The 14473-nt window shown below is 42.1% G+C and overlaps 2 protein-coding genes across 4 annotated transcripts; one reads left to right on the top strand and one right to left on the bottom strand.

Moving 5' to 3' along the window:
* Positions 1 to 311: 311 nt before the first annotated feature.
* On the bottom strand, positions 312 to 5039 carry LOC306857424 (leucine-rich repeat, immunoglobulin-like domain and transmembrane domain-containing protein 1). 3 transcript variants are annotated; one of them, XR_013783105.1, is made up of 5 exons: positions 4704 to 5039; positions 3840 to 4300; positions 3457 to 3762; positions 1537 to 3240; positions 312 to 1368 (listed from the first exon to the last, which is right to left on the bottom strand). XR_013783105.1 is itself a non-coding variant. In XM_079397363.1 (4 exons), the coding sequence occupies exons 1-4, from the start codon at positions 4850 to 4852 to the stop codon at positions 2165 to 2167; spliced, it is 1992 nt and encodes a 663-aa protein (XP_079253489.1). In that variant the 5' UTR covers positions 4853 to 4982; the 3' UTR covers positions 312 to 2164. The 3 variants fall into 3 exon arrangements, 2 of the variants coding, with proteins under 2 accessions (XP_079253489.1, XP_079253490.1); XM_079397363.1 differs by having other exon boundaries at positions 312 to 3240; positions 4704 to 4982; XM_079397364.1 differs by having other exon boundaries at positions 312 to 3240; positions 3840 to 4244; positions 4704 to 4967.
* Positions 5040 to 9295: 4256 nt separating this feature from the next.
* On the top strand, positions 9296 to 13513 carry LOC306857550 (RPE-retinal G protein-coupled receptor-like). The gene is made up of 7 exons (XM_079397535.1): positions 9296 to 9394; positions 9802 to 9958; positions 10214 to 10335; positions 10531 to 10690; positions 10937 to 11054; positions 12009 to 12122; positions 12227 to 13513. Exons 1-7 carry the CDS (start codon positions 9319 to 9321, stop codon positions 12353 to 12355), a joined length of 876 nt encoding a protein of 291 aa, XP_079253661.1. The 5' UTR covers positions 9296 to 9318; the 3' UTR covers positions 12356 to 13513.
* The last annotated feature ends 960 nt before the right edge of the window (positions 13514 to 14473 follow it).

Below are 14473 nucleotides of genomic sequence, written 5' to 3'. Positions count from 1 at the left end.
CAGATCTCTTTTTTTCAGATGTTGCCATGGTGACTCGTTATATCTGCGCTCCATTGATAATGCCTTTTTATAGTCGCGGTGTGCGCGCTTAACTCTGATTTAGTCTACTCAGAGTTGATTGACCTAACTCAGATCAGCTGTTCTGAAACCGAAAACTCTGAGTTTTTAATCTCTCGGTAAATCAACTCAGAGTTCAAGTTTAAACTCTGAGTTGGTTGAACCTCCTTATTGAAACAGGCCCTAGGTCTGCTAGTGTTTGAATCTCCTTATAAACAGAGTAAACATTCAGAAAACATGAACCGTATTTATTTGAACCGTTTTATTCAGTCATATTTTTAAACATTTTAACAGAGGTGGAAAGTAACGAATTACATTTACTTGCGTTACTGTAATTAAGTAGCTTTTTTGTGTATTTCTACTTTTTAAAGTAATTTTTCAAATCTGTACTTTTACTTTTACTTAAGTATATTTTGTTTGAAGTATTGTACTTCGCTACATTTTAAAACACATTAATTACTGAGTAAAAAAAAAAATCGCTCCCTGGAAACTACTGCAGTAAATAATGGGCAGGAGAACAAACTGGCGCTAAAATCACAAGAAAGATGCAGATTGACAGACAGGCAGACCCAGCTGAAAACCAAGGAAATGAAATGAACCCCTGGCCATATTTATGCATATTTATGCTCTATTATGCAATGTAAGCTGTGTTTGCCTAGGGAGACCAATTTATAAAATCTCGACATAAACCTTCACAAGCATGTAGAGGTAAGGTAAATACTTGCATCATTGCATTGGTGGTTAAAATTAAGCTTTGGCAGTTTAGCAAAATGTTTTGCACAAATTAGGTAAAAAGACAGTGGTGCAGGGTGTGTGATATCGTCTGCGACAATATCGTAATTGTTGCTTTAACGATGTGCGATTTGACATTATCAGTATTTAGCCAAAAACCAAACAAAACACTGAATGAATCAACCGTTTAAATGATTCGGTTCAATTGCAATGACTCACTTATTAACAGTGACTTGGTGACACCTACTGGCGGTTTTAATTTCACATTTAAAGTATCTTTTTTTTTTTTTAAATGTCAGATGAGTTTTCAACATTTTATGTCTTATATATCAAAACATTATTTCTGCCTTTGTTAAATGCATTCATGTCCTGCTTTAAACAGTATATAAATACGTCTAAATGCCACTTTAGATGAAGCTTCTGTGTTTCCTCTGCATTGCAAAGATGAATTTTGTTGATACTGATTTAATTTGCCTGGTAACGGCCCAAATGTCTTATTATTCTAAATAACTGATTCCTTTAATTAAAAACAACTAATTTGAGATTTATAGGCCTATCCCAGTGGTGTCAACTCAGTTCCTGGAGAGCTGCAGCCCTGCAGAGTTTAGTTCCAACCCTGCTCCAACACACATAACATGTAGTTTTTAAATAAGCCTAAGTGATTAGATTAGCTGGATCAGATGTGTTTAATTAGGATTATATCTATACTGTGTAGGGCTGTGGCCCTCCAGGAACTGAGTTTGACACCCTTGGCCTATCCCATTTTTGCGTCCCTCCCACTGTTAAAAAGTAACTGAGTAAATTTTAAATGAGCTACTTTTTACTTTTACTTGAGTAGATTTTTAGACTGGTACTTTTACTTGTACTTAAGTAAAATTTCATTAAGGTAATGGTACTTTTACTTGAGTAAAATATTTTCATACTCTTTCCACCTCTGCATTTTAATAAGTACAGACATCAACATATTCCTGACAGATTATAAGCAGTTTTGAGGTTGAAGTGGAAAAGAGTTGCCCAGTACACTGTGACAAGATAACAGTATAAAGAAAAACAAGTAAAAAAGTACGGTCCACACAGAACATTTCCAAACAGTTTTACTTTCTGACATATGGGTATTATGTGTTTCATTGCAGAATATGCATGATCAGTGAATCAATAAAAGTGCATGACAAAAATAAAAAATACAGACATTATTATTTCACTCTTGTGTGATAATTTTCCCTTTTTGAACACCGGACTTTCTCTAAGGTGGTTTGTACACTTTCAGGGCTGAGAAAGGACAAAGCTGATATGTATTAAAGCTTTCGAACACATTAAAAGTGTAATCCGGCCCATGCCAAGAGTGCTCTAGGCACAGTCGTCTGAAAAAGGTCGGTCAGCAGAAGTACTCGTTGGGCTGGCCCTCGGTTCTGGCCGTGGCCTGGGAGTCCACACTGGAGCGGGCCGACAGCAGCCGGTTTGACTCACCTGGGTTGAGTCTGCTGAGATATTCCCTCTCCAGCCCTTTGGCTTTGGTGCCTGGGGACACAGTCTCAAACGTCACGTACGAGTCTTGAATGTCTTTGGACTTTCTGCCCATCAGTTTCTGCAGCCTCCGCTTCAGCGCACCGCAGCAGACGATGAGCGTCAGAGGAACCGCGATCACGCAGGCGACCGAGATCACCACCACGTTAATGAGCTTCTGTGTGCCGCTGGCGCTGGCCGCCTCGTCCGTGGAGAAGATCACACACTGCTCTTTCTTGGGGACGAGGCCCTTCACGCACACACAGGCTATGTACTTGGTTTTGGGCACCAGGCCCTCGATGGTGACGCGGTTCTTGCCCGGGCCGACATTGATGCGGCGCATGTCGCGCTCGCCGAAGACAGCGTACAGAACACTGAAGGATGTGGTGTTGGTGGCAGCGGGTGCGCGCCAGTTCAGCGAGACTGTGTGGTCCGTGTCGCCGATCACTTTGACCGACCGAACCACTCTGCGCTCCGGACCCTGCTGCTGAGACGACGCATTAGCCTCCAGGTTACTCAAGACGTCTTTCTGAAGCTCTGCCATGCTGCTGTCTGATCCTGTGGCCGCTGCAGGCGGCGCTGTGGCCGTCGCTTTGGAAACACCGTCAGAAATGCTGTAGCTTTCAATCCGAATGGACGACGAGGCTTTGGGTCCGTTTAGGGGCTCAATGATGGGCACAGTGGCGGATGTGGCCGGCGGCACGTACCTGGCAATGAGTTTCTCTTGATACGCCGCTCGGCCCAATCCAGCATTCTTCTTTCCGTGACTTCTCTTGGCGAACGCTTCATCGATTTGCCACGTATCGGAAATGACAAGTGAGATAATGGCATCGGCGCTTCCGACAAAGTTAGTGGCTCTGCAAACGTATTTCCCTGAATCCCTGTACGAAACAGCAGGAACACTCAGAATGGACCAGATGATGCCCTCTTTAGAGTTTTCCTGTTGCACTGCAAGATCAAACAAAAAACACTCACTTTAAAATAAGTTCTGAACTGTTCAGTACAATAATTACAGCAGATTTCGCCTGCATGCTTCTATATTTGCAGCTCTCTTAATACACAAGCAGCAGATTCCGTTTATTTAGCAGACGCATTACTCATGCCAGGATGCTGGGTTTGTTTAACAGAAGCAAGGGAGACATGAGATGTAAACGTCACACTTACCGGTGCCGTTCACGGGCTTGCGGTCGGCACGGCTCCAGGACAGCTCGGGGATGGGAACGCCAATGGTACCGCAGCGCAGCAGGACGTTGTTTCCGATGGAACTGCGGACCCTCGCGACGGCCGTGTGCACGCGGGGAGCCTGACACTTGCGGAGCTCGGCATCAGAGAAGAGCACTCCCGACAGGCTCTCTGGCTCGGCGCAGCGCAAACGCGTATCGATGAACGCCACAGACGAGGAAGGAAACTTCTGGAACTGCACCAAATCAAACAGACGACAGTCGCACTGCCAGGGATTGTCGTGAAGACCTGCGCAAAGAACGCTTCCATCAGTGACTAAGACTTTTCAACTGAACTGAAATGGTTTAAGCACAGAAACAACTCACCCAGTATCATTCTGGAATCCTCTGCATCCTGAGGAGGTTTCGGAGAGAACCATGAAGTAAGAACCTCGGCTGGAGCGGTGGTCAGACTGTTGCTGGACAGATCCAGGTAGGTCAAGTTACTGATGTAAATGGTTGCATCAGCTGGGATGCTGCTGATTTTATTGTTGTGCAGATCCAGGAGCCGAAGGTTCGGCATGTCCATCAAACATACCCACGGAAAGGAAGTGAGAATATTCCCATCCATCCGTAATTCGTCCAAGGTGTAAAGTCCTCGGAAACTGTCCGCGCTGAGGGAGGAGAGCGAGTTGAAGGATATCCAGAGGTACTCCAGGCTGCTGAGGTAATGAAAGGATTCACTGGCGATGCGGCTGATGGCGGTTTTCTCGAAGCGGAGTTTGGAGGTGTCTGAGGGAAAGTTGTTTGGGATAACAGTGAGGTCGGGATCATTGCACAGGACGCTCCTATGAAACACATCACATGGGTCAAGCATAGCCTCCTTTTGTTAAGATATTTGATTATGCTAGTCAAGTAAGAATACTCCACTTTGAGATTATAGTACTCAACATTGCTGCAATATAGTGCTATGACATATTTCTCTTTGACTAGCTTTCATTTCTGATTTTACTTTTATTGTGTATTATTATCTTTACACTGTGTGTGTGTGTGATGAGTGATAGAGGTCTGAAACACCGCAACTAACAAGCAGAGAAGATTAAAAAGCAGACACACGTTAATCCAACGACTAAATAAAGAGCACAGACAATCTGCAGCCAATATTCCAACAGCAAATATTCTGCAGACAAAGGTCCATATGAGACTTTTCCACAGTTAGGTTTCAGTTTCAGAGTGCATGTGAAATCTCACCTCGACTTCGATCCGTCACTCAGTTTGTGGTAGAAGCAGCTGCATTGAGCAGGACAGGCGCTGCAAAGCAATGGAGAGCAGCAGAGCACCAGCGCAAAAACCTGAAACACACGGCCAGACGCAAAAGCCCACAAGCCCAGAGCGCACATCTTCTGCGCTGTCTGTTCTAGCTACTGTCCGGATGGGTTTGAGTCTGTTAATCACGCAGCACACCCAGCATCTCTATGTCTCTCAAGCACTTTCTGCTCACTCTGCTCCGAATCCACAGATAAACGGGATAGAGCAGATTAAAAGGAAGGACTTGGGGTATTTTCACTTACACGATTATTCCTTCCTGGAAGCCCATAGGCTGTGTGCTTGTCTTTTATATGTATACAGAACAGACATTTCTCTTTTTGATTGGAGGGTTAATTTTAGACCTGGGATTGGACAACACTTTGTGAATTCACAGCATCTTATTGGTGAATGGCTTTGTCTTGCTCTGTTTTCACCAGACATACCGAGTAAATCATAGAGTATCGAGATAATGTTGGATTATTTGTGGTGTCTTTTTGAAGATTATTTAAACTGGAAATGTTATAATAGATATAGATATGGAAATCCAGCACACTATAGGTTATTTTATACATGCAAAAGATCAGTGTTGTTAGTTTGACCTTTGACTTGACATACCAATACATCAAAACTGCAGTTGATTCAATATTGAGCAAAAGCAGGAATTTAGCATAAAATGCAGTGTTTATGATGCATTAAATTTATGGTAATATGAAAGATGCATACTTCAGATTTTTTCAGGCATTATAACTACACTATAGCATCAACGTTACTCACATATTAATAGTGGTTACCTAATAGTATTATCCTTATTGTCTATTTGGTCTATAATGCCTATATAATTTGCTATATTAAAGCAAAAAAGCAGATGGTGATACTTTAACACAGTGGTTCTCAAACCTGTCCTGGAGTACCAGCCCTGCACATTTTGTATGTCTCCCTCATCTATCACACTTGATTCAACTCATCAGCTGATTAGTGGAAACTGCAAGACCTGAAGTGGGTGTATCAGATATAGGGAGAGATACAAAATGTGCAGTACTGGGAGTACTTCATGGAGAGGTTTGTGAACCACTGCTTTAACATATTTAAAGTGAATGTGCATTTAAAACACCTGGTGGCAGTATAGAGCAAAAGTCTTCATCTCAGACTAAAGTAGCCTACAGACATTTGTGTGTGTTTATTCAAAGTATATTAGCCGATATCTTGTATTAGAGGTGTGCGATATGACGATTTTTGATCATGGATGATAAAAATGTCTCCACGTTCTGCTTTTGAAGAAATATCGTAGTATCGTGCTTCAGCACACATTATATCAAATACAGTTCTGGTCTCTGTCTCTATATACTGTACAACACGACATACAGCAGTAGAGTTACTCTGACAGGACACTGCACTTATTCGCGATCGCAAAAGTACATTATTTGCACACAAGCCTTGCTGGTTAAATGTTTAATTCACGAGCTGGTCTGATGTGCGCTTTTTCTGAGTGCATACACCTGAAGCACGCACTAAAAAGCCTGTCTAACAGCGCCTGATTACTCAACTAACTTATCTTTTGCGCTAATACTGTCAGAACACACAAGGTTTACATACAGACTCAGTTGGTTATCTCTAAAATGAAAGTAAATAGTTGAGAGACAAATGGATGCGTGCCTGTATATTAGATGCGTGCAGCTCTTAAAGGGACAGGACACTAAACATGCTGTCGACTGTCATTAAAGGGATAGTTCACCCTAAAATTTAATTTCTGTCATTATTTACTCACTCACATGTTGTCCCAAACCTCTATTAATTTCTTGTGCTGAACCCAAAATAAGATATTTTGAAGAATGAGGTTAACCAAACAGTTGCTGGTCCACATTGACTTTGATAGCAGGAAAGATCAATCCTATGAGTCACTGTGAACCAGCAACTGTTTGTTTAATTTGTATATTATGTGTATTTGTAATGTGTATCTTTGTTCGTATTTTTTAATAAGAAAGATAAAATAATGACAAAGATTTTTATCTTCGCCCTCTTTGGCCTAAATATCTGCCATGCCTTTTTTTTTTTTTTTTTATACCTTGAAAGGCTTTGTCTGTCTAGTTTGGCTGTAATGTTCAGACAACTCGTAAAGCCAAAATAGTAAAACCAACATGACAAAGAATCGTGGTAAAATCGTGAATCGTGATATGATATTTTTTCCGTTTCACCCACCCCTATCTTGTATATTACATTCAAGCATATTTCTATATTATAACAAATATATGTTTGTTCCACTATCCTGTGTTACATTTTGTCCAGTGTCCTGATAAAGGTAATGAGGGTCAGAGTTCATAATGGATATCCACACCAATTATCCTATTCAGGCTATGAATAAACTCACTTTCAAACTTAATGAACTCTCAGGCTCATTCAGAACTGTATATTTTAATGAATTCATTGAATAGACACTTTTCTCAAAGGAACTGGGGAAACTTCAACACAAGCGATTGCTCCTGAGGAGAAAGCACAAATGCTGCTCTCAAATGTTTTGTTCTGCGCTCTTTAGAGAGAGTCAGCCAAAAGAATTGAGAGAGATTACAGTGAACACATTTCACTGAAGTGTGGTACCATAATGGAGCCAACGAGACGTGAGGTGTACGGATCCACGTGCAAGCTTTTATTATACAGAGACGTGGTCAAAAGACAGGCAGGGTCAAACATCAGTTAACAGATATGTTGAGGACAAGACACAAGAGTATTCCGAGGGCATGCAATATCCAAAGGGTTTAGACAAGAGGGGTAATCCGAGAACATGAGCAATAGTCCAAGCAGGGGCAAACAGAGTCCAAGCGGAAAGACGAAGGGTTAATCTAGGAAACATGGGCAAGAATCAAAACACAAGAAAACAGACAAGGCAAGACTAAGACAACTAAATGGGTTCCGTATCGCAGCTAACACTAGGAGAGTGCTATACGCAAAACAATACTTGGCGATCTGTGAAAAGAAGTCCATGGTTTATGTAGAGTGTGTGATTGTGTGATAGTTCTCAGGTGTGAGCGTGTGATTAGTGAAATTGCTGCTGGGAAATGTAGTCCAGGGTAATATGTAACAGTCTGTGTGGTGTGAAAGTCAATGTGATGGAGGAGTGACCTCTGGTGGCTAGCGAATGGAACTCCATGGACCTGATTCATGACAGGTACAGTGTACCTATGTTATTTCCCAATGGGATTAACATCTGAAAGCTGAGAAATAAGAAATAGTTTACTAATTACAGCCTTTTGCACTGGAACCTACTGTAGTCAGATCACCACATTATACCTCAAACATATCATGCTGTTACTTTGTTCTTAGGGGAAGTCGTGGCCTAATGGTTAGAGAGTTGGACTCGTAATCCAAAGGTTGTGGGTTCGAGTCTCCGGCCGGCAGGGATTGTAGGTGGGGGGAGTGAATGTCCAGCGCTCTCTCCACCCTCAATACCACGACTGAGGTGCCCTTGAGCAAGACACCGAACCCCCAACTGCTCCCCGGGCGCCGCAGCATAAATGCTGCCCACTGCTCCGGGTGTGTGTTCACGGTGTGTGTGTGTGCGTGTGTGTGTTCACTGCTGTGTGTGTGTGTGCACGTTGGATGGGTTAAATGCAGAACACGAATTCCAAGTATGGGTCACCATACTTGCCGTATGTCACTTCACTCCAACGATTACATTTCATTCAGAATATAGATTTTTCAAACATAACATTTAATAAAAGGTACTCAAATCAATGTGTTTTATGAAGAACGGGACAACCAATTATAATCAATTCCAACATCCCACAATTTTTTATGAAGGACACAAAGACACAACTTTCATTTACAAACAAATTGGGCCTCATTCATGAAACTTGCGTAAATATAAGAGTAAATTCTGAGTAATTTGCGCTAAAACAGACCCGTAAACTCTCCTCCGGAATCACAAATGCTTCGTAAACGTCCGATTTGATAGTTAAACGTGTATGTTAATGAATTCCAATCATTGGTAAATAGGGCGCTCGTGCACGCTCATTCACAATTAGCATAATCCCCGCCTATGAATTACAGGTGTCCAGGAATGCAGTGGAATATTCAGGTCTACTTTCTCAGGTTTTACTCCAGTATATTGCATAAATGCAAAAAAAAAAAAGACTAATAGGCCATATGCCTAACAATAATTATTCAAGAACGTGTGTCCACCAGAGAGTTTTTAGCCAGCTGAAGAAATGTCAGGTGCTCTTCTGAAAACGGCCAGATGGTGGCGCTCGAGAACACTTTGGTGGCACAGCGTTTTTCCAGCTGAGACTGGGTGGTTCTGCCGCTGATCATTTATTGCGAAATATTTTAAAACTGCAGTATTATATTTCATGGTTGTTTGTTTTAAGCATCAGTAAAGCCAGAGAGAGCTGTATATGGAGGACTGTGATCTGCTTCAGATCTGATTTCACAAACTTTTGCGGAATTAAAACATTCTTGCTGGGATTTAAGGGGCTTTAAATCTCACACGCGCGTTCACTAGGAATAAACACACATATAAAGTCTCGCACTGTAACGCAGCGGTCAGCAGTGAGGAGGATCTCGGACAATGGCTTCATACACGTTACCGGAGGGATTCAGCGATGTCGACATGTTCGCCTTCGGCTCCACGCTGCTGGTGGGCGGTGAGTGCTAATCAATCAATCAATCAATCAATCAATCAATCAATCAGACCATCCATTCATCAGTGCTGGATAGTTCTTCATCGATGAATGTATTGACAAACATGCAAAAGTTCTTTATGTCTGATTGATTTGTGAAGGCTGATCTATTAATGAGGGCTGCTCTTATTGATCTGTAAAACCAGAAAGCTTCCTAAATAGTTTCTGAATTAGAAAAACAAAAGAAAAGAAAGAAACAGTTAGTTCCACGGTATAATGATCATACAGTGATGGCATTGATCACTGTGGTAATTATTGATCCTTCATTGTTAGTGTGGATGTCATTATTATTTTGTTATGATTGCTCTTTGTAAGCGTTGCACAATGTTAAGAATTCTGTTCAGTCTGAATATCTGAATATTTTCTTCTAGGTCTTCTCGGTTTCTTTCTTAACTTGATCTCGGTGCTGGCGTTCCTCAGAATCCGGGAGATGCAGACGCCCAATAACTTCTTTGTCTTTAACCTGGCTGTGGCTGACCTGAGCCTCAATATTAACGGTTTAGTGGCCGCTTACGCCAGTTACCTGAGGTGAGACTGACCAAAAACACAACTTCTAAAACTGTGTGAAAAGATATGACAAATGAATAAAAAGGAATTATTTTGTGATGACATAATTATGAGTTTTATTACACACAAGGAATTTGACTTCAAACCAAAGTTTCTGCAGAAATACAACCACTAGACAAAGAACACAGATTTAATATGAAAATGAGAAACATCAGATGTATATATGTATAAATATTTAAACACCTGTGTATTTGTGTTTTTTCTGAACTCTGGAAGATATTGGCCGTTCGGGTCGGAGGGCTGTCAGATTCATGCTTTTCAGGGAATGGTGTCGATCCTCGCCGCTATCTGTTTTCTCGCTGCCATTGCTTGGGACAGATATCATCAGTACTGTACTAGTGGGTATAAACGGGAACATCTGCCATCCATAAAATGTTACTTTATTATTTTTCAGTGTTGACACACAAGACATTAATGGTACTCTTGTTTCTGTAAGGCTTGCATTGGGTTTTATGATCATTTTTAATACAGTTTTCCTGCACTGTCTCAGCTGACCGGCTATAAATCGATGAGTTATTTGTGTTTGTTTTCAGAGCAGAAGATGTTCTGGAGCACGTCTATGACCATGAGCACCATCATCTGGATCCTGGCCATGTTCTGGGCAGCTCTACCGCTGCCGGCCATCGGCTGGGGCGTCTTTGACTTTGAGCCGATGAAAACATGCTGTACGCTGGACTACACGCAAGGAGACCGGTACATGCATCTCACACACCAGAACACAAGCACACTAACGGACTTCACCCTAGTTTCTGTTTCATAGCTCATGCAACTCAAATCAAAACCCAACAATGCTACTTTAAACTACTACACATTACTAATCAGAAATCACAAGAAGATATTGATAAACAACAATGTCTGCCCTGCCTGTAAATGACTATCTGTGCTAATGTGAATTTGCATGCAAGAGTAATACGTTGTTTGCTTCTCTGTCTTCTTCAGGAATTACATCACCTACATGCTGGCCATCACTGTACTGTATTTAGCATTCCCTGTTATGGTTCTGCAGTCGTCCTACAGTGCCATCTATGCTTATTTCAAAAAGACACACCACTTTAAGGTACTCGCACTCTCCTTAGTCAACATACGCTCCAATTACATTCACAGCATATCTTTATTTGCAGGAACTTTGCTGTCGCTTAGTGTGATTTCGCTTTGCATTTTTTATAAAGTACTTTTTTTGTAATAAACTTTTTTTTATCATATTTAATTCATTTAGTATTTATGTGTTCAGTTTAACATTTTTATACATTGCTGTCCCCTATGATGTAAATTTCATTTATCAGTTCCTTATGGCTAAAGTATGATCAGTGACACATTCTGTGCAGCAATGTCAACTAAACCAGACTTTATGCTTCATGCTGTAATGAGGCAGTGTTTAGGTCTGTACAGTATTTAGAGTATGCATGGATTGCAGCACACGAGGCACGTCTGAACTCATCATTAACGACTGGTTGTTGAGTGTTAATGTGGTAGTCACTACCTGTCAGCAGCTCATCTGCTCACAGAACGCGTGGTCGTCAGTGTTTGTGTGTGGATCGTTAGAGCAGCACAAACGAGTTCATCTGCAGTGAGATTGACGTGAATCTTCCGTAGATCAGTGTTCTGTGTGCTTTAAAGGGAGTGGTGTGTGGCCAAGTATGGTGACCCATACTAGGAATTTGTGCTCTGTATTTAACCCATCCAAGTGTACACTTAGTAGTGAACATACACCCAGAGCAGTGGGCAGCCAATGCTGCGGCGCCCGGGGAGCAGTTGGGGGTTCGGTGCCTTGCTCAAGGGTCTCACCTCAGTCGTGGTATTGAGGGTGGAGAGAGTGTTGGTTATTCACTCCCCCACCTACAATCCCTGCCGGACCTGAGACTCGACCTTCAGGTTACAAGTCCAACTCTCTATCCATTAGGCCACGACTGCCCCTTTAAGATCTCCTTCTTGCATTAAGTAACGCAAGCGTCAGATTTCTGGTCTAGTTTCTTGTGATGTTGTGTCAGCGCTTCTCCTCTCTGTCCTGCAGTTTAACACAGGTTTGCCTCTGAAAGCGCTGCTGTTCTGCTGGGGTCCGTATGTTCTGATGTGCACATACGCCTGCTTCGAGGACGTTAATCTCGTTTCCCCAAAGCTCAGAATGGTAAGAAAACAAACACTGGTGATCTTTAAAATCTTTCACTGGCCTGATAAATCATTGTTCTCATCTCAGTGTTGATCATGTTCGTCTGGTTGTAAATCCTCCAGGTCCTGCCGGTGCTGGCCAAGATGTCTCCAATCTTCCACGCCGTCCTGTACGCGTTCGGTAACGAGTTCTACTGCAGAGGAATCTGGCAGTTCCTCACCGGGCAGAAATCTACAGACAAGAAGAAATAGTAAAGGGCTGTAGCTGTTTAATGTTGTATTCAGATGAGTCTGCAAGAGTTTACACGTGATGGGATTGTAATTCACTGTATATGTCAAATCAGATTTGGAGATATTTGTCCATGATTGTGATTATTGAAGCCTTATTTCAGTTTCCTGGAGTGTGAGAGATGACTTACACAGCTCATTCAGGACACAATCATTTAACCTTTTCATTGTTCTTGCCTCACTGTCGCTGTTGACCAATGCATCAGAATACAGTATTCATGTGTAAATCTGTAAGTAAGAGGATTTTTTCTAACCAAGACTTGAAGCCAGTGAATGAACCGCTAAAAACAAAAGGGCCTTTCATTGTTAATCCACAGAATAAACCGTGAAGCACAAGGCAGTTTGCCACGGGTTCTTTAGGGGTTCAGAAGGAGACTGATGAAGGTGAATCAACTTCGCTAGAAGAATCTCTCATTATGGATTGGCTTGCAGATGATCATCTTCACTGGTTTAGATGGTCCTTCACAAACCATCATCTGACTCAGTAAATGCCCTGATTCCTCTCTGTGTGTTAGTTAGGAGTCCGAATGCTCATTTAGGGAGACGCTTTTGTTCAAACCCACATTCACTCTTTGCAGGTTCGGTGTGTTTCTCAAGGCACACTGACGTTCAGATCTTCTCCGTCTCCAGCTCAGATCTCGAAGCGGTGGCTGATCAACATTCACGTTAGGATTAGAAATTCTCCAGGGTTTGGTAATCTGCAGTAATTCCTCTGCACAAGGAGCTGCTCTCATATCAGTAGATTTGGGTTTCTGACGTGTGTTGAAGACCAAAGAGGATCAGGAGAGCTTTACTGCAGCGGGTCACAGGTGACTGAACTCTGAAGCTACTCTGTTCCTCAGAAACACACCAGAGCAGAGCTGAAGAGGAGCATCTGTTCATTCTTTCATTCATTCACTATTCATTCACTCTTTTTCCCTTTAGTGTCTTTATTCCTCATTTAATGCAACTGAACTGTATGTATTGACGTCTTTCAAATCACAGTCCTCCACAGTTCCTGGAATCAGGTGTATTTAACATGAGCTAAAAGACAAAAAACTCAACATGGCAAAGAATGTTAGATCTTTTTAATGCTGTTTAGAAAAGATGGAGATAATTTGGGATAAAGTATAAATTCATGGCAATGCTTTGTCTATTTTTCCAAGTTATTTGCTCTTTAAGCTCTTTAATAGATATTTGTAACAAGTTTCAAAGCATTTTAACAATTACTGGTCAACACTGATTCATTTCAAGAAATACACAGGAAAAACACCTTGAGCACTATTTGTAGAAAGGCAGAAGACGCGCGCGCACACAAACACCCACACACTCACACACACCCACTTACACACACACATAAAAAAAACCACACTTCCACTTACACACACACGCACTCTCACACACACCCCAACAAACACACACCCACACTCTCTCTCACACACACACACACACACACACACACTCTCTCACAAACACACACACAAAAACACACACTCACACGCACACCAACACACAAACGCGCACACACACACACTCTCTCTCTCTCTCTCTCTCTCTCTCTCTCTCTCTCTCTCACACACACTCACAAACACATACGCACTGTCTATCTCTCACACACACACACTCTCTCTCTCTCATACGCACACACACTCTCTCTCTCTGCTTCACTAGTGGGTCAGTGCCGTTACAGCAGGTTTCTATCTACAGTCTCTAAAGTGCTGTTGACCACATAAGCAGGATTAACTTCTTGACTCTTTTCAGAAATAGTCTTTTAAATAGACAAGAAGAGCATAAACACTCAAGAGAAACTTTCACATGGCCTTGACGCTCTAGATTACATCACAATGCTGAAGATTTTCCCTTAAGTTTCTGTAAGCAAACCTGACAAACACTTCCTGTGACAAAACGTCTCAGGTTTCGCATGTAATCATGGTTCCCCGAAGGGAACGAGACGCTGCGTCTGAAACGCCTTGGGAACGTCTTCAGCGTGACCGTGCTCTGAATTATCTGTACAATCAGTCCAATGGAAGGTCGAGGTGTCACGGGCGGGTGACTTCACGACCAGGAAGCTTTAAAAGCACGTGAGGTGGAGCCAACTTCAGC

This window comes from Barbus barbus (genome assembly GCF_936440315.1).
Source record: "Barbus barbus genome assembly, chromosome: 38".
Taxonomy (NCBI): Eukaryota; Metazoa; Chordata; class Actinopteri; order Cypriniformes; family Cyprinidae; genus Barbus; species Barbus barbus.
The sequence above is the reverse complement of the archived record's forward strand: the minus strand, read 5'-3'. Positions and strand labels throughout refer to the sequence as shown.